Source organism: Emys orbicularis, chromosome 3 (assembly GCF_028017835.1).
Source record: "Emys orbicularis isolate rEmyOrb1 chromosome 3, rEmyOrb1.hap1, whole genome shotgun sequence".
Lineage (NCBI taxonomy): Eukaryota > Metazoa > Chordata > Testudines > Emydidae > Emys > Emys orbicularis.
In genome coordinates, this window is record NC_088685.1 from 24,243,871 (window position 1) to 24,264,249 (window position 20,379).

General features: G+C 43.9%; 1 protein-coding gene across 1 annotated transcript in view; it reads left to right on the top strand.

Moving 5' to 3' along the window:
• Positions 1-20,379, top strand: part of SDC1 (syndecan 1) — a 32,072-nt gene that overhangs the window by 2,223 nt on the left and 9,470 nt on the right. Inside the window, exon 2 of the mRNA XM_065400746.1 lies at positions 927-1,009. Within this exon, the coding sequence (XP_065256818.1) occupies positions 927-1,009 (83 nt within the window). The remainder of the gene's footprint in view (positions 1-926; positions 1,010-20,379) is intronic.

Genomic DNA, 20,379 nt, shown 5'->3' on the forward strand with positions numbered 1-20,379 from the left:
GGTATCTGAATCTGCACTATTTGTGTAGTCTGTTCCTCCCCTTGGATATGCCATGAGGGGAAGGAAAGTGTAACTTTCCCTACCAGGACAGAGCAGTGTCCTTAGCTAAATGGCCTGTCCTGAAAACCAAACTGTCCCTCCCTGGTTGAATTTCAAATGTTCCAGAAATAATATTAATAATAAATAAATCCAGAAAGGGAAGGGAAATCTACAGTAAGGGGGTGCTACAGAAATCGTGAAATGGGTGTTTGAAAGCCCTTCAGGGTAGGAGAAATCAGAGTACACTTATGTACAGGCAAAGTACTACAGAGTTCTCTTGATTATCATAGCAATCAAAAACAAAAGGTGGTGGTGAAGAGACCCCAGGAGCTCTTTCAAATTTAGGTAGGGACAATCTCTGCAGTCCAGCTGCTGCTGCTTCATATCCGTTAACTTATGTGACTTGAACTCTAGAAATCTAATATCTGTATTAGGCCTCAGAACAGTGGATGGGCCCAAACTTTGGAAACTAAAACACTGCACTTTATTCCTGGGAATAACCAATCCTGTCCTGGCAGAGATGGCCTGGTAGAAGTGACCTGCATGACACCTCTTAACAGCACTTTTACTGGCAAAGACAAAGTACAGTTGGGGTCTATCCAGCTTTTGGGCCACCGTTGCTGGCGTAGGTTCTCCCTTACCACCAGGCCCTTATCTGTTTATGCATATCTGCAGGTCATATAGACCTCTAGCATTAACCTGATAACAGGAATACTCTAAACTAGAAGACACTCAGAGTTTAAAGACAATTCACCAATAGGCAAAATCAATGAATAAATTAAGCAAAAAGCCTCAGGCAACACATTGGTGACTCAGTACCTAAATAACTTCCCTTGTAACTGTTGGCCCATGCTTGCATTTATTCTGTTTAAATTAATGCTGCTTAGAACCACAGATCAAAGCTGGCTTTCCTCTCAAGCTGCCCTTGACTCAGAAGATGAAGTTTACTGATTTGATAAGATTACCTCAGGTAATGGGTGTAGAAAGCACAGCGTTGCTGTGTAGGCCTCTGCCCGCTTGGGATCCCATCTAGTATGCTATGATCCCATCCGACATGCTTGTTGCTAGCAGTGTTCTAGCTAGTTCCCTCACCCGCTAGTCTGAGGAGTGGGTTGTGAAACATGCTTGGGGTTCACCTGATACAACTGTGCAGCCATGCAAACTGCTTGACAACTTGTCTCCTTGCCATGTTGCTGCATGAAGCCACAGAAATTCATTTCCTGTTCCTCAGCTTGTCCTGTTGGTATGTTGCCTGCTTTTTTTTGAGCTCTGCCCACAAGGAGAGAGCAGGGAGTTTTCTGCTGTCCTTGGAGGAGGTGATGGTTTATTCAGGACAGTAAGATACGAGCACAACCTTCCCTGCTCAGTCTCTGAAGTGATGGGGTGGAAAGTGAGAAGGGCCTGAAACTTAGGTGGACTATGGAGATTGGTACCTTCCTGGCTTCCTAAGCTCTGCAGAAGTAGAAGACTGTTCCTGGCATTGCTTAAGGGGACTCGGGCAGTAACTGTCCCTTGCTGTAGGAATGGACATGTCTGTACATGGCTCAAGAACCCAGGATTGGTCCATCTCCCCATTGGCTTTCTGAGACTGTGCTTCATGTTACTGCATGGCCCTTGCTCTGCTTTGCCTGGCCACACATTTGGGAAAAGACTCCCCTCTGATAGAGCACATGATCACAGCAGTGGTGTTCCTGTCCAGCATGCATGGGTTGTGGTCATCCTGGGTTGTTCGGGTTTATTTCAATGAAGTTGGTAGCCTATGATATTTTAACTGGTTAACATTGCCACATGGCTACCAATCTTTAGAACTGCTGCATGAACAGTGTATCCTTACAGTGTAATACGCTTCATAGGACCTTAGCAAATCTATAGCTGTGGCTACAGGAGGGCATGGTGCAAGCTTTCCCCAGCCTAGTTAGGGGAAACTGCATTAGCAACGTCCATTGTCTAAAAACCATGGCTTCTAAAGATGGATAGCTAGTTTAGATTGATTCTCCGGTACAGACATGCTGAATGCTACAGTGGAAGCTAGCAAAAGACTGGTAGGGGCTGGTAATGAGCCTGGCTTTGCTTGTATTCAGTGTTGAAAACCATTTCAAAGGTGAGATCGTTCTGAGCTGCATGTCAGCTAATGTCTTACAAGGAAACTAGCTAGTCCAGCTGTCCCATTAAATCTCTGTGTATAAGGAGGAATCTCTGTTACACAAACTACCCATCGTAAATGGGGCTTTTCCATGTGACGGTCCAGCTGCTGATGTACAACAGGTGTAAAATGTTGGGCCTTCTGTGGTCTCGAGCTCTTCCCAGGTGAGGGACACCAATGTAAGCATAGTTCTTACAGTCTTTGTTCTAGGATGACTTACCTAGTACTACTGAATAATTAACACTTCTAATGGCAACCCTGGGAAGCTGCTGGAAGCTCAACAGTTCTCTAACAGCCTGAGACAAGTTACAGCAAGTGTAACAAACCTGTAAATCTTCTCAAATATGAAGCTGAAATTCTGTGCTTTTAAGTGCACTAACCTGAATTCTAGCTAGAACAAGGCTTGTATATAGTCCACATTAAGCATGTCTTTCACTGTGTGGGACTCATTACTATTGAAATAATTGTCCTTAACTAAATGCTGTAGGGACTCCTCCCATACAAACCTAGCTTGATGTGACTCCTGATGTCAAAGTTGGACACTTTCCTCTCAGAGGACACTAACATTAATGGACTCCAATATTCCCTCCCTATGTGTTAAGCCTTCATTCTAGTTTAATTCAAACATTACTTTGTGACTAAGTTTTCTAGAAAAAGGCTGATGTAGGTTTCTGTAAGAGTTCCATGATAATGAACACTCTCCTATGAATGGAACATCAAATGAAACTTTCAGATTACTTCTGTGCAGAAAAGCCTAATCTGAGCTGTAAACATAGCAGTTCCCAACCATAATTAAAACACTGTTCCATCTTAATGTACACAGGACCTAACGCTAGCAAACAATGCTAGGTCTTGTAGCATGACTTCAGGAATGTGGTTGTTGTGTCTATGCACCCAGGTGGAGCAGTGTTCTGTGCTGGGAACTACAGAGTACCTAACCATCCTACCCACATAATTAATATGCCGTATAGGCCAGGTCACAACTCTTCTATATCACTGAACAATCCAGTTGCAGATAAAACTTGGAGAGAATAAAGTTGACACATGAGCATTTCACTTTCTATCATCTACCATCTGAGTCCTGGTCATAAAACTTGCCTTCATCAGAGACGTATAACAAAGTAGTCAAACTTTTCCAGTACTACATGCTAACCTAACCTTTTTCAATAAAGCCTTGTGTTGACCTATTTTTTTAATATTGGATTTGAGAGCCTCGTCCACTGTAGAGCTTCCTTGATTTGAATTTAACAGTCAGTGACCAAAACTTTCAGTTGTAAGTGTTGAACACTAGGCTCTGAAGTAAGTGATCTATGATGCCTTTTGAAGTTGATGAGCATTCTGAATGCTAAAAGCAACAGAGGGTCCTGTGGCACCTTTAAGACTAACAGAAGTATTGGGAGCATAAGCTTTCGTGGGTAAGCACCTCACTTCTTCAGATGCAAGTAATGGAAATCTCCAGAGGCAGGTATAAATCAGTATGGAGATAACGAGGTTAGTTCAATCAGGGAGGGTGAGGTGCTCTGCTAGCAGTTGAGGTGTGAACACCAAGGGAGGAGAAAGTTTCTGATTTATACCTGCCTCTGGAGATTTCCATTACTTGCATCTGAAGAAGTGAGGTTCTTACCCACGAAAGCTTATGCTCCCAATACTTCTGTTAGTCTTAAAGGTGCCACAGGACCCTCGGTTGCTTTTTACAGATTCAGACTAACACGGCTACCCCTCTGATTCTGAATGCTGAGCACTTCTGGATATTGGGCTACCTACTTGGTGTGTAATATGGATTCCAGTAGCAACTCTTGGCCTACTGTAGAAGCACATTGTTTCCTCAATATGTTTGGTATCTGGACTGGCTAGTCAATCTGGAAAGCTATCTGGATATGCGGAGTTAATCTTTATCTGAAAAGCTAAAATGTGGCTTCTATGTGTAGCAAGATCAGCACCGATCTCTCATTACCAAGTTCAGAAGCAAAGTGGTGGAGGCAAACATTTGACTAAACTCAGAACTACAGCTGAATTTCAAAGTTCTGAAGTTGACTATTGGGGTCTGAAGTGCTCTTGCATTTACTACCCCCCCCCCCCCCCCCCCAAGATAACCTTTCCTAGTAGAATCTCTGGCTCATTGGATCAATGTGTAGTTGGGAATGTAACTTCCTGTTGAGTCACTGAAACTGTAGTCACAACTGAATCCTCAAAATGTTACACTTTTATGGCTCTTCATCCTCTGTCTAAAACCTGGAAACCCCTCTGGGGCTGTCCTGGCTTAAATGAAGCAATAAAAACTACTTGCCTGACTTAACATCTGGGTGTGCTGCTCTTAGTAACGTCAGTCTCCCCCCTTCCGCTTTGCAAAGTGATTCACTTACATCAAATGGATGGCTGTGTTCCCATGGCACATCATATCTTCCACTGTTATCTTCTGGTCTGTGGTGTCTGAAAGCTTTCCAGAATGAAACTGATTATATCAAAATTTACAAGAGGAACAGGACACAACTCTGCAGTTGATGCACTGGCCATCTTCCAGTCAATGCTGGGTTTTTTGTTTCCCTTTTTAAAAAGGGTTCCAGAGGTCATCCTAACTTTAGTAGTAGGCAATTGGGAAGAAATTATAGCAAGGAACAGAATTGTGAGCGAAATCTAATTTGGGGAAGAATCAACACTGATTTTGTAAATAGTGAGGAATTCTTTGAGGGTGTCAATCGTGGATCAGGGTGATCCAATTGATTTAATGTACTTTTTTTTTTTTTTAAGAAAGCTTTTGACATTGTCCCTCACCAAAGGCTCTTACAGAAACTCAGGTGTCATAAGATAACAGGAGTCATCTCCTGGATCAGTAACTGGTTTAAAAGGCGGGGAAACAAAGGGTAGGAATAAATGGCCCATTCTCAGAATGGGGAGAGATGAACAGCTGGGGTCCCCCAAGGATCTGTGCTGGGGTCCTCTAAGGATCTGTGCTGGGGTCAGTGCTGTTCAACATATTTATTAATCTGCTGGAAGGGTAAACAGTGAAGTGGCAAAATTAGCAGATGGCAAAGTCCAAAACTGACTGAAGAGTTATGGGGATCTCACAAAACTAGGTGACTGGGCAAAAAAGGCAGATAAAATTAAACATGAAGTACAAAGTAATGCATGCTGGGAAAAAATCCTAGTATACGTGTATCATGGGTTCTAAATTAGCTGTTACCACTCAAGAAAGATGTAGGAGCCACTGTGGAGTGTTCTGAAAAAGTCAGCCCAATGCACAGCAGTGGTCAAAAGGCTAACTTTGTTAGGAACTATTAGGAAAAAGAGAGAAAATAGGACCGAAAAATATCATGCCACTATATCAGGGTAGTCAATAGGCAGACCATGGGCCAAATCCAGACCACCAGATGCTTTTGAACAGACCACAACATCTTTTTATTTACTTAATGTTGTTGTTGTTTTTGGGGGGTGGGAGGGCATCTTTCTCTGGAGTTTGGATCTTGACAATACCTTGACCAAGAAATTTGGACCCTGACAAAAAAATAGATTACTTCTGCACTATATAAATCCATGGTCCACCCACTCCTTGGGTTCTGGACCCGTTCTGATTGCCCCATCTCAGAAAGGAAATAATGGAACTACAGAAGGTTTAGAGAAGGGCAACAAAAGATGGTCAGAGATATGGAACAGCTTCTGTATGAGGGACTAAAAAGAATATGGCTGCTTAGCTTAAGAGACTATTAAGGAGAGAGGTGATAGAGGTCTATAAAATCATGAATGGTGTGGAAACAGTGAGTAGAGAAGTGATTACCCTTCTCGCCATACAAAAACCAGGGGTCACATAATGTAACTAATAGGCAGCAGGTTTAATACAAACAAGAGAATAGTTTTCACAATGCACAATTAACCTGTGGAACTCATTGCCATGGGATGCTGTGATGGCCAAAAGTATAACTGTTAAAAGCTGGATAAGTTAATGGAGGATAGGTCCATCAATGACTATTAGCAAAGATGGTCAGGGATGCAACCCCATACTCAGGACCCTAAACCTCTGCCTGCCAGAAGTTGGGAGAGGAAGACAGAGTAGCTCTCTCCATAATTGCCGTGTTCTGAACACTCCCCCATAAGCTCTAGTAATGACTACAGCTGGAGATGGGGTACTTGGCTGGGTGGGCATTGGTCTGACTTGGCATGGCAGTTCTTATGCTTCATCTCTTGTGGCTCCCTTTATTACTGAAACTTCTGTCTCTTTTTGAGGAGAGGGGAAAAGACTGTCGGATCAATTGGTTAAGTGATCTTGGTCCTAGTACACCAACTTAAGGCACTGGTGAAAGGTGGGGCACAAGCTATCTGACAGCAGTGGCTCGCTAGCAGGCTTGTAATACTCTACAAATCTATCTTTGCCTTTCACTGAGGCCCTGTCCTCTGTCAAATGCCACTCATTGCCTTAAGTGCTTAATGGCAGGAACAGCTGTCTTGAATTCTTTATGAATTAACTCCTGGGGAAGCTAAGGTGGCTCTGGATTCATTGCATGATTATGGCATGTCTACAATGCCCTGCTGTGGAAAAACTTACACTACAGATCTTGGCTCAGATTTTTGGACCAGGTGATGTCTGCATTAGATACTGCATGTTGCTCTACCAACCACCTCTCTGAAATATACTAGCCTACCCATAGCACAAAGCAGTAACTTCTCTTTAGTGGACTAGCTTTTTCTCATCCGTTCTTGGAAACCACACTTTGGCACATGGTTTTTATAAACAGGCAAAAACTGACAAAGGACCGTGTCTCCTAGACAGAGAATAGAATTTGAATTGTTTTTCTCTGAGGATATGCAGAACATGGTTGTTTTAATGACCCCTGATTTTCCTTTCCCCACCAACTGAATCTGCACTAAGTTCAGAGGCTGCATTAGCTTTCTCTGACTTAGCTCAGAAAGCCTACTGTGGGAAAGGCTGTCCCAACTGACAGACTAATAGCCCAGGCAGCAATACACATACCAGTTAGAGCCAGGCAGTAGCACTAACTCAAGTTGCATCCAGAGATTACTGGAGGAACAGGCTATATAGAGGTCTGGGGGTGGGTAGGGAAGAACGGAGGCAGTTTACCATATGGAGAGCAAATGACTTCATCTGGAAACTGTTAATGCAAGGTCTCGTAATGTTGCTACTTACAAAACTACAGTGACTTTGCTGGTGTCTGCATGAACTCCCCTGGGATTGTGTGGTTGCTAGTCCTTAGAAGAAAAATAACCTGGTTCTTTTTGGTCTCAAAGCAAATTCATAACCTACTAACAATCTCTACTTCGGGCAAAGTAGCATCTAAATGAGGCACTAATCTGTCAGTCCAGTGTAGTCTTCCAAAGTGTGTGGAGCAACAGAGCCAGGTTGCAAGCCACATCTTACTAAAATAGTGTCAATCCTACATATGAAACCTAATTTTATTAGGATTTTGGGCCATTACTAGTCTCTTCCATTAAGAGATGTAAGATGGTACATGCTGGAAGCATATCTGTTTACAGTTCATCTTGTCTTATTTCTTGTCATACCTCATTAAGTCATACAACATGCATAGGAAGGCAGTTTTAAACTTATTCAGATCTTGTGCCTGCATGATATTTGGAGACTGACTCTCTAGTTGCAAAATAGGAGCTTGGGTAACTTGCAGCTCTGTGACAGCATATTTCTGTGGTAAGAAACAAGCTAAAAATACTTTTTCTTTTTTCCCCAATCTGCTTTGTATTTCTGTAACTAAGGAAGTATGTCCCCATTTCAAGAACAATGGGTCATCACAATTGGGTCTCTGTGCGTTCTTCCTGGCTTCAGTTTGCCTGGGTTAGGGGCAAGTCTCTTCATAGAGAATAGCACACATGGCACAATTAAGTGTAGGAACCTTCTGTCTTTAAAAAGCACTAAGCTATGCCCTTTGAAGTCTTAACTGTGGACGCTGCTGCTTCTACACCTGTATGTAGGATGCCCAGCAATAATCCAAAAGCTAGTTAGGAATGGGGCAGAAGTGTCTGAAGTGTCCTGGGGTGCCTACCTGGAGCTTAGTGGACTAAAGGGATATGTTGAGTAGGGTCACTCTTGCTGCACTCCACACTATAGTCAGGGTAGCCAAACACTGACTATCTGAGCTGCATATGATGATCTTCAGAAGTTTGAGAGCTGGGGTGTGCCAGCTGGAGTGGGGCTTCTGGCAGGCATGCCCCATGGGACTGGGCTTCAGCCCCACTCCTGCTGAAGCCCAGCACCCGGGAGGCATGCCATGTAGGGCAGAAGCCCAAGTTCCCTCATTGCCCCTCCCCCACCCCCAGTTTGGTAAGTGAAGAACAGGGGGTGTTTTCAAGCCACACTTTAATTGTAACAGAGCCTCCTGCCAAACCTGCTATAGCCAATAATCTGTCATTGGTAGGCACTTAAATTGATGACCCTATGGGGCTTTCCCACTTATCTACAACAGATCAATGTGCTTAAATGGGGCCTGTGTGAAGTGGGGAAAGTATTCTGAGCTTGCATAAAACTCATCGATTAACATCTAACATGACACCATAGAACACCAGCTTTTTAATTTACAGAAGTGGGAATGGCAAGCTTGCCAGCTGTCTGAATATCAAAACAGTTGAGCCAAAGGCTGATTCAAGATAAACCTAAATCTCTTGGGTTCTTCCATTAGAGTAGGACAATTGTATTTTGGCTACTCTTGCCACCTGAGTATGGAGGCTCAAACAAGAGGGCTGTATCCTGGAAAGCTTGGGCAGGGATGAGTGGTCTTCTAGCTCACTCTTGCATCAACTGAGTCATGGCCTTTAACAGAATAGCTGATAGGCTAGGTTTTTTTTAAGCATTAAGCTCAATTATTCTTCCCACATAGAACTCAACTATGTGGTCATACCTTTCAGACACTCTTTACACAGTTTCTATTTTTAAACATTTAAACAAACTCCTTGTGCTCAATCCCCATGTCCTATCTAAATCCTGTTCAGTTGTTAGATGGACACTGTTTTTTGGCCTGTACTGTCACATCTATAACTAATAGCCAACCATCTGTGCTGTCTCAAGATGGTTGCTGTATGTAGCGATTCTAAATGGCCACATCTGGACTGTGTAATGCTCTTTCTGGGAGCCAAGAATCCCATGTCTAGGCCAACACATTAAAATACTTAACTTTGGTGCTATAACTACAATATCTCATTCTAAGATTCTTGTTAACATGAGATTGAACCAGGGATAGCAATTTAATAGTGATTATGGACCTTGCTGTACTTCCAGAGCACTGACTTAGTCACTGAGATGCTTGGATCTTAATTAGTCAAGCCTTGCAAATGCCTCTGGAAATTGCTTGATTGAAGCTTATAGTGTGGTCTGTTTGTGGGGCTGTGTGCTGAGCCTAGCAGCCTGCTAGGCAAGGCTGAGAGCTTAGCCTGCCATCCTTTGATCACTAATCCTTTTAGGATCCTTGACAAGGGAGCAGAGCTAACTCCTGGAAAACAGGGATTTAAAAAGCCAGCTCCTAAGTGACCCGAGGTGCTAGCGAATAAGGGAGTCTTTTGAGGGAGTTTAGCAAGGGTATACGAGAGCCAGGTACTTAATAAACATGCTCTAAAATTAGGCCAATAAACTCCCCCTCAAAAAAACCAAACCAACAAAACCCCCAGCAAGAGTGTTGCTGGACTTCTGCCTGCATTATTTTTTTCAGAGTGGTGGCTATCCAATCTAATGCACTGAATGCAGCATGTATGATTGATTACTTGTGGTGTGGGCAAGTAGTGTGTGTGGATTTGGTTCAAGCAGCTCATGGCCCTCAGACGGAGTACAGGCTCTTGAGACCAGAGTGCAGAGACAGAGGTATGTAGAGACTTTCTGGGGCACAGTAGAACAGTGCCACACCCAGTCTGACAACCTCTGTGCTGTTGAGGGAAGGAGAAAATCAAGCTGTAGTTGAGGGAAACTGTTATGGTATCCTATTGCAATAAGGACACCTCTCTGGGGGAAGGACCCCTGTTAATAGGAAGACCGTAATGGAGGATTTGATTATTAGAAACCGATAGCCAGGTTTGACTGGGAGAACTGCACGGTGAATTGCCTGCTGAATTCAAAGCTTGTGGACTTGTCAAGACGTCTTGACAGACTTGCGTGCAATGCTGGCATGGAGCTAGTGGGTGTGGTACATGTAGGTATAAGGCTACATCTACACTACGGGGGGGGGGGTCGATTTAAGATACGCAAATTCAGCTACGCGAATAGCGTAGCTGAATTCGACGTATCGCAGCCGACTTACCCCGCTGTGAGGACGGCGGCAAAATCGACCTCCGCGGCTCCCCGTCGACGGCTCTTACTCCCACCTTCGCTGGTGGAGTAAGAGTGTCGATTCGGGGATCGATTGTCGCGTCCTGACGGGACGCGATAAATCGATCCCCGAGAGGTCAATTTCTACCCGCCGATTCAGGCGGGTAGTGTAGACCAGGCCTCAGTGACATAGGGAGAGGTAGGAGAGAGGTCCTGGAGGCCAAATTGGGGCTGCTAGGTCAGAGATTAAAGTCCAGGACCTCCGTGGTAGCGTTCTCTGAAATGCTTCTAGTTCCACACACAAGGCCATTTACAGGCAGAACTGCAGGGTCTAAATGCATGGATGAGGTGGTGATCTTCAGAGGAGAGATTTAGGTTTATTAGGAACTGGGGAACCTTTTGGGAAAGGAGGAGCCGATACAGGAAGGATGCGCTCCACCTAAACCAAAGTGGAACCAGATTTCTGGCATGTAAAATTAAAAATCTGACCTTTTTAAACTAAGAGCTGGGGGAAGGCTGACAGGTGTGTAGGAGTTTGTCCAAACTATATGCTCCTACCTTAGAGGGGGATTTATTGTAGGGGATACTGTATATGGTGAGGAGGAGGGGTAGGGTGACCAGATAGCAACTGGGGGGGGGAAACTGGATGGGGGTGGGGGGTAATAGGTGCCTGTATAAGAGAGTCCCAAAAAACAGGACTGTCCCTTTTAAAAACAGGACATCTGGTCACCCCAAGAGGGGAGAAGTTAACCTTCAAATGAGTCCTATTCAACTACATCACATGAAGACAGACCACTAAATATTGATACATTTTAGAAGTGCTGGAGTACAAATGCTAAAAGTCTAAATGCAAAGATGGGTGAACTTGAGTACCTAGTATTAAATGAGGATATTGATACAATAGGCCTCACAGAAACTTGGAGTGATAGTGGGACATGGCAATACCAGGTCATAAAATATATAGGAATGATAGAAGGCTGGACTGGTGGGGAAGTGGCACTACTGTATTTGATTAGGACTTTTCACATAATCTTAAATTAATCAAAGCCTACCATAGAATCTCTAGGGATAGAAATTCCATGTTTGAACAGGTTTCAGAGTAGCAGCCGTGTTAGTCTATATCCGTAAAAAGAACAGGAGTACTTGTGGCACCTTAGAGACTAACAAATTTATTAGAGCATAAGCTTTTGTGGGCTACAACCCACTTCCAGTGAGTGTAGAAGTAGGAATGTACTACCAACCAGCTGACTAGGATGGTGACTGATTTGTGAAATGCTCAGGGAAATCAGAAGCTACAACAACAGAACCTGATAATGGGGGATTTCAATTCCCTATATTGACTGGGAACATGTTCCCTCAGGGTGGGATGCGGAGAAAATTTCTGGACACTATAAATGACTGCTTCTTGGAGCAGCTAGTTCTGGAACCTACAAGGGGAGAGGCAACTCCTGACTTAGTCCTAAGGGATACACAGGATGTGGTCCAAGAGGTGAATGTAGCTGAACTGCTGAGTAAAAGCAACCATCATGTAATATCCTTTGGGGGAGGGGAATACCAAAGAAACCCACCACAGTAGCATTTAACTTCAAAAAGGGGAATTACACACAGAGGAGGCTAGTTAACTGGAAATTAAGAGGAACAGTCACAAATGAAATGTCTGGAAGCTGCATGGAAACTTAAAAAAAACCACCCGACAGGCTGATTAAATGTGTGCCCAACATAAAGTAAGAGAACCAAAAAGGCACCAAGGCTAAACAGTAAGAGGCAGTTAAAGACTTCCTTTCTATTTTCCTCAGTAGGATTTGACTTCCAATTTTTAAAGGAACATAAACTTAGGCAAGTTAAGTGTAAATGTATAATTAGGCAGGCCAAAAAACTTGAAGAGCAACAAGCAAATAACACATACTAACAGCAAAAAGGTTAAATATATCAGAAGCAGTAAGCCTGCCAAACTGGGGCCACTAGACAGATGAGAAGCAAAACAAGAACTTGAGGAAGACAAGGTCGGGGGGCGGGGGGAGGAGCGCTAAATGAATTCTTTGCAGCTTCACTGTGGAGGATGTGAGGGAAATCCTCACACCAGAGCCATTCTTTTTAGGTGACAAATCTGAGGAACGGTTCCAGATTAAGGTGTTGGAGGGAGGTTTTGGAACAAATTGGTAAACTAAGCAGTAAACGACACAGATGGTAAACTGTTTAGTCTGTTTAGTTTACCAATTTGTTGGTATTCACTCGAGTTCTGGAGGAACTTGAATATGAAATTGCAGAACTACTAACTGTGATATGTAACCTCTCACTTAAATCAACCTCTGTACCAGATGACTGGAGGATAGCTAATGTAATGCCTTTTTAAAAAAAAAAAAAAGAGAGAGAGCCTTTAGAGCCTATCCTGGAAATTATAGGTCAGTAAGCTTAACTTCAGTACCAGGCAAATTGGTTGAAACTATAGTAAAGAACAGAATTCAGACACCGAGAAACATGTTCTATCAACATGGCTTTTGTAAAGAGAGATTATGCCTTTGAAGGGGATCCCAAACACGTGGACAGGGGGAGTGGATATAGTGTACTTGGACTTTTAGAATACCTTTTGACACGTTCTTCACCAAAGGCTGTTAAGCAAACCAGTAATGGGATAAGTGGGAAGATCCGCATGGATCAGTAACTGGTTAAGACAGGAACCAAAGGGTAGGAAGGGTTTTCACAATAGAGTGGGGTCCCCTAAGGATCCATATTAGAAGCAATGCTGTTCAACATGTTCATAAATGATCTGAGAAAAGGGGTAAACAGTGAGATTGTATTGCCTGCAAATTTTGCAAAATTACTCAAAGTCCAAAGCTAACTACAAAGTTACAAAGACCTCACAAAAGCAGGTGAGTGGGCAAGAAAATAGCAGATGAAATTCAATGTGAAGTGCATAGTAATGTACTTTGGGAAAAACAATCCCAGTTCTACATACAAAATGGTGGGCTCTAAATTAGCCATTTCTACTCAAGAAAGCTGTCTTGGAGTCATAATGGATAATTCTCTGAGAACATCTGCTCATTTTGCCACAGCAGTCAAAACAACTAACTATTTGGAACCATTAGGAAAGGGATAGATAATAAAACAGTAAATATGTCGGTATATAAATCCATGATATGCTTACACCTCAAATGATGCATCCAATTCTGGTCCCCCATCTCAAACATGATAGATATTGGAATTCAAAAAGACAGAGATTGGGGGGGGGGGGGGATTTGTGGTATGGAACCTCTTTCATATGAAGAGGAAAAAGACTAGGCTGTCTCCTCAGAAAAGAGATGACTAAGGGGAAATATGATGGTCTATAAAATTTTGAATGCTATAGAGAAAGTGAATAGGGAAATATTATTTTTCCCCTTTGCATAATACAAGAACCAGAGTAATCCTATAAAATTAATAGGCAGCAGGTTTAAAACAAAATACAGGGAAGTGTTGCTTCACACAATGTGCAGTCAACCTGTGGAACTCATTGCCAGCGGCTGTCTTGAAGGCCAAAAGTATAGCTGGGTTCAAAAAAAGTATTTAAGTTCATGGAGGCTAGGTCCATCAATGGCTATTGGCTAAAATGGTCAAGGATGCAATGCCATGCTCTGGGTGTCCCATAACCTGACTGCCAGAAGCTGGGACTAGATGACAGAATGGATCACTCAACAATTGCCTTATTCTGTTCATTCCCTCTGAAGCATCTGGCACTAACCATTGTTGAAAGACCAGATACTGGGATAGATGGACCAATGGTCCAGCCCAGTATGGCCATTCTTATAAGTGGGTTTGAAACAGTACTTTTCAGTGAAACAGCACTGTCAGCTAGTCTGACTAGCTTGAGTACTCTTATGCCATAGAGTTGCTTTAAAGGTAAACTATGCAAGGAGAGACCTGCACATGAGATTCTATAGTAGTAAGTAAGCCTGGTACTGATTGTGCTTAGCTGTGAATGAAAACTGAAATGGGAAAGGAATATTCCTTACCAAGATCTGGAAAAATGGTACAGTGAGCCCTGGTCTATGTACACCTTGTCCCAGTATGACTCATGCTTACAGGCGCGACTAATTCTTACACTGGTACAATATGCGTCCTGATATAGGTGCCATTATACCAAAGTTCATGTTATAGCTTATTCCCATAGTGGAAGGGGAATATTCTATACTGTAGAAGCACCTTATAATTGGGCTACATGGCAGGGTGGCTACAATGGTACAATTAGGTGTTGGTATCCCGTTGGCTATGTCTAGTGGCATGGGGAAAGGCTTCCTATCTTGTGTGTTCCGTCAACTACTTTATTGTAGCACATCTAAGCCTCTTTCAGCTGCACTGCTTGCCTTAGTTAAGCTAACATTTTAATTATGTAATGGAAATGCATCAAACATGGCTGTATTGGGAATTTTCAGAAAGATTAACACGTCCTTGTCAGGAGGTTAGTAGCTGCGGTATGGGATACTGAGATGAAACTGTAGGCACTGCTTTTGTTTTTTTGCAGACTTTAGCTTGTACTTCCCAGGTAACTGGTGAGATCAGTAAGATTCTGAAAATAGACTTCTTAAAACTCTGTATAGGACTGGTAGTGGTCCCAAATCCTGCTGTGTAAGAGCAGTAGGACTTCTTCCTGTAATCAGGAAAGCCTTCCTTGTAGCTGACTGCAAACAAATTGGTTTCTCAAATGCTAGACTTTGCTTCCTCCACTTTCTTGAAGCAAATCATGGTGGAAATCTGGATGTCAAAGACTCAACTGTCAAAGCCGGCCTTTGCTATTGCAGCCTGGCAATTAACTGCATTCATGATCAGGTGGTTGAGTGCAAACAGTTGTCCCACAAGCCTGCATGTAAATGTGATATTGTGAGGGCAATACCTTGCCTGGGTGATAATCTGAGACGCCTAAATAAACAGCTATTCTTTGAGGCTATTTGGAATGGGGCTGTGGAGGAGGTGAGGCAGGCATTGTCAAAAGACAGTGACAGTGCAAGCTGGAACTCTTCAGTTAAAGGCCACTGACACTTGGGTTGTATATTCAGAGATGAGGAAGTACCAAAAGGTGGCATACCAAGCATTGGAATACAGCATTTCACTTAATCTAGAAACACTTCAACAAACTGGATTGCAAAAGCACTGGGAAGTGTTCTAAGGCACTCTAATATTGCATGTGGGCCTTGGTTAAGGGGCCTGAAGGACCCTTTATATTGGACACGGTTGGGTCACCCTAGAGCAGTGGCTCTCAACCAGAGGTATGCATACCTCAGGGGGTACACAGAGGTCACTCCTCTAGATATTTGCCTAGTTTTACAACAGACTACGTAAAATGCACTAGCGAATACATACAAACTAAAATTTCATACAGATACAATGAGAAAGTAAGCACATTTTCAGTAACATACATAAATGCTGTGACACTTTTTTTTGTCTGATTTTTGTAAGCGAATACTTTTAAGTGAGATGAAACTTGGGATACACAAGACAAATTAGACTCCTGAAAGGGGGACAGTAGTCTGGAAAGTTTGAGAGCCATTGCCCTAGAGATCATGATGAAACTGAAGGGAAGACTTAAGATCAGGAAATTCTTAAGATGTACTGTTGTAGCTGATGGGTAGGGCTACAGTTTTGTCACAGAATCCATGATTTCCAGAGACCTCCGTGACTTGAGCCCACAGCCCCTGAGAGCTGCGGGGTTCCCCCATTGCCCATTGTGGCCAGGAACTGCAGGGCCCTAAGCTCCCAGCTACCTCAGGCAGGGGAGGGAGTGCCCTGGGCACCCCCAGATGGCATGGGTGGCCCTCAGGGTTACCCATTTTGTCATGCATATTTTTAGTAAGTCATGGATAGGTCACAGGGCTTCCATGAGTGGTGTGTGGTGTGTGTGTTTTTTTCTTTTCTTTCTTTATTGCCCATGACCTCTGTGTGTCACTTTGTGGATTTTTTTTTAACTAAATCTTAGCTTCACTTATGGGGTGGACTTATGATGCCCCACTGCTTGAGTAACTTAGAACTAAACTTGATACTTAACTGGACAAAACACTCAACATACAATAAGTAACTGCTGCACGTGTAGGCTTAGATGGCACATCCATAACATTAGTGACTGAAGTTGTCTTTGGGGGGTGAAATTCTAGAATGCAGATTTAACTATATGCAAAGTTAAGTAAATTACTGATTATATATGCAGTCTTTTAACTATGGAAACTTAAACTGATGCAGGATATCTAAGTCCTTTACAAGAAAGGTAACTACCAAAACAGTGGCTGACTTGGTTGAAGACCTCCGTGGTAAGCCTCACTGGCTGAGAATTTTGACAGTGTCCCTGAGGCTCAGAACTGATTAAAGGTCCTGTCTGTCACTGAATACTCTGATATACCCATTGTACAAAAATCTAAAAATAGCCTTAAAATGGTTATTTATAATCAAATGACCTGCTAGATGACTGGCAGTGAGTAAAGTAAAGGGCAGGTGAAGAGTTTGCCATAAGGTGAGTTTGCCCAGAGGCTTGATAAATGCTAGAGGACCTAGATCACCCAGGTAGCCCATTTTCTCCCCCCCCCCCCCCCTCCTCAAAGGTTACTGGCATGCGTTCCTTTTGATCTGGAGAGTGTCTCTTGATAGATTCTCTCTGCTGCCAGCTGCAGAGAGAAAGTTAGCAAGAAGAGACAGATACTGAGTCAATACTTCTAGGACCAGAAGGAACCACTAAGTTCACCAAAACTGGCCAGCTGCCTAGCACAGGCCAGAGAATGTCACCTAGTAACTCCTACAATGAAGGGGACTTGCATGGCTGTGGCTTTTGGGATGTGTACATGGTTTCCAGCAAGGAACCAGCCTGAGACTTCAGTTCACACCTGACAGGCTACATGAAGTGATCAGGGTTTGCTACCAAGTGGACCCCAGCCTGAATTTGAAGAAATGGAGAAACTCTAGCTACTTTACCATAGACCCCCGAGATAGGAGGTCTCTGAGCGTCATGATCAGCTAAGTAGGGTAAGAGATTGGGTTAGATGGAAAAGTCTTCCACAGTATTAAATGATCGAATTCTCTGAATGTGGGTGACTCACAGCATGACTCATCAGTAGCAGTGACACATGAATTGCACTGCAGTTGACCTAGCTGTGAGTAGACACTGTTTGCTAGGACAGACTTTCCGGGTTCTGCAATGACTAGCAAATATTGGTGGTCCTCTCGTGCTGGACATGGCATGCAGGAAGCATGGGCTGCTGGCAGCAGGAGAACAAAGAGGCACAACATTATTTGAAAGGCTGATGAATTGAGCAAAGTTGTCTAATGAATGCCTGTAAAAGTAATCTCCTAATGGCTGTAGTCATGGATCAGGGCCCCCATTATGCTAGGCATTGTACAAACATGTAAGGCATGCCATATGTAAATTAGAGTACCTTAAATAACTCTTTCTGATGCAAATGTTACAGCTTGTGCCCATTTCAGATGGTCTCTCCCTAGGCAAGCCAGGGATGAAATAAATCCTTACAAGTCATCTTGGTCACCTTCCTCGTGCAATCTCTTGCTCGTGTCCAAGCTAGATAAATAAAAAGATATTCTGCTCTAGCACTGGTAGTCTGCATGGTCTACTCTCCCTCCCCAGGGTGATAGGTAGGGGTAGTGCACTTCCTTGAGGACTTCTCGCCACTCTCCAGGGGAGAGGATGGTTTCTATGAGTAGCAGGAGCCTAACTGCAGAGACTTGATGCATCAAGGTGCGGCTTGTATGACTTGACCTGACTTATTTCACCTATTCTGTAGAAGGGGCACTGGATTAAACTTGGGTCTAGCATAAAGGGGGGTAACTCCCACCAATTTCAACAGATGCTGCAGCCATTTCAGCCAAGGCCAAGCTTGCTCTTGTTCAGAGATGCATGAAAACCCTGTATGGGAGGGAGAACTGCAAACATACTCCAGTTCAGCACCTGTAACTTAATGTACATCCCCTATCTGAGGGGTGGGAGTGTCTTGCAGTCCCAAAGCATGCACACTATGGTTTCAAACTTCCTAATTGCACAAAACCAAACTTCCTTGCCCTGCCCCCTTCTCTGAGGCCCTGCCCCCACTCACTCTATTCTCCCTCCCTCCCTCTGTCACTCGCTCTCCCGCACCCTCACTCACTTTCACTAGGCTGGGGCAAGGGGTTGGGGTGTGGGAAGGGGTGAGGGTGCCAGCTGGGAGTGCAGGCTCTAGGGTGGGGCAGGGGGTGAGGGGTTTGGGGTACACAAGCAGGCTCAGGGCAGGGGCTTGAGGGGCAGGGTCCAGGTTGGGGCTCAGGGCTGGGGCAGGGGGTTGGGGTGTGGGTTCTTGAAGGGAGGGTAACAGTTTAACTGGTGCAACATGCAGTGTGAACACTGCTCTCTGGCATATGTGGCTTATTCTGGTTTAGCTAAACCTCTTCCTAGGTAACTTGAACTAAATTGAAATGAGCTATTCTTACACCAAGTCAAACTGGTGCTAAAAGCCATGTGGACATTCTGAACTCCATTGGTTTAAGTACACACTTGCAGTTATACTGGTGTGGCTTTCTCGTCCTATCCGAACAACCTACTAATAGGAGAAGTGAGCCAGAGGGTTATAAGAGGTACAATCGAAAGATAAAACACACTGTATGAAAGGTGCTGCTGGTACTCTGGGGATGTCTTTCTAGAAAGACATTCTGATTTCTCTTCCTCCTGAGCTACTTAAGTCTCCATGTTGCAGTGACCGTTTCTCGTTCTAGTTCATTCTTAAACATGCAGGCTCTGCTGCTTGAATCTGGCAGTAAAAGGCAGCCTGCATGTCCCAACCATAACCAAGAGCAGTCCACGCCCTTCTCCTGCAACTAGGAACAATTTGGCGCCTAGTCAGCTTCGAGGGCAGAGCTAGCTCAGGCTCTTGGGTGTTGCCTCAATCCTCCCCATCTACTCTCTCAACTCTCTCATATCCAAGTTTGTTGCTCTTACCCAGGCTAGCTGGCCCAACTGGGGGTATATAGGTTAAAGCCTGGGGGCTGCTTTCCCTCGGGTTGGTGACCCACTCATTGTAGTGAGGACACAGGTTAAATTACTCAATGATGATGCTAAAATGCCTTCCTCACAATCTTGCCCACCCACCCGCCCAGGACAGAAGTTCTCCTACAACTCACAGAGCAACTCGGCGTACTGCAGCTCAGAGAACCCTGGGATGCACTCGGAAGTCCAGGTGACACACATGGGAGCATGGCACCATGAAGACAGTAACTAGGGTAGGATTTTGCATTATAGCTGCAGTCACCAGGCTAATCTGAATGCCAGTCACCCCAGTTACTCCTGTAGTGAAGGCGTACCACAAAGAAAGGCAGCGTTTCAATCACCCTTTCTGAATTAAGGGAGCAAAAATTAAAAGGTGGGTCTCTAACACAGCTGCATCCACATTTGACCTCTAAAATCCAAGAGGAATGAGCTGGGGGTGGGGTGGGTGGGAATAGCCTGTACATGACTAAGTAGCTCTGGTTGGCTGGAAAGCCACAGAGGATCTAAAGGCAGTGTCTGGATTATGTTTATCTTGCGTGTGCTGGATTGAGGATTTAGTTTCTTTTATTAAAAGAGAATACTGCCCTTGGAATCCCTCTGCTCACTGTTTTGTGTAAAGCCATGTGCCCCTGAAATAGCTACTGATTCATATGTAATGATTTGTCCGCTGGTCTGACCACCTCTGATATTGGTGCATGCTACGTAGTGTGCCACAAGTTAATCTATCTTGCGACCTAACGGCTCAGCAGTTAAACATTAAACTGGCTAGTTCTTGGCTCACTGATAATTTCCAGTAGGTAAACGTAATGCTGATCAGACCACAATGTCACGTGTAACCGCTGAAGTACGATTCTGCAAATGCTGACAACCAGCTAGAAAGAGTATTTCTATTATAAGCAGAGAAGAACTGGATGGCCGGCCCATAACATCAGTCTTAGAAGCCATAGCTCATCAATTCAT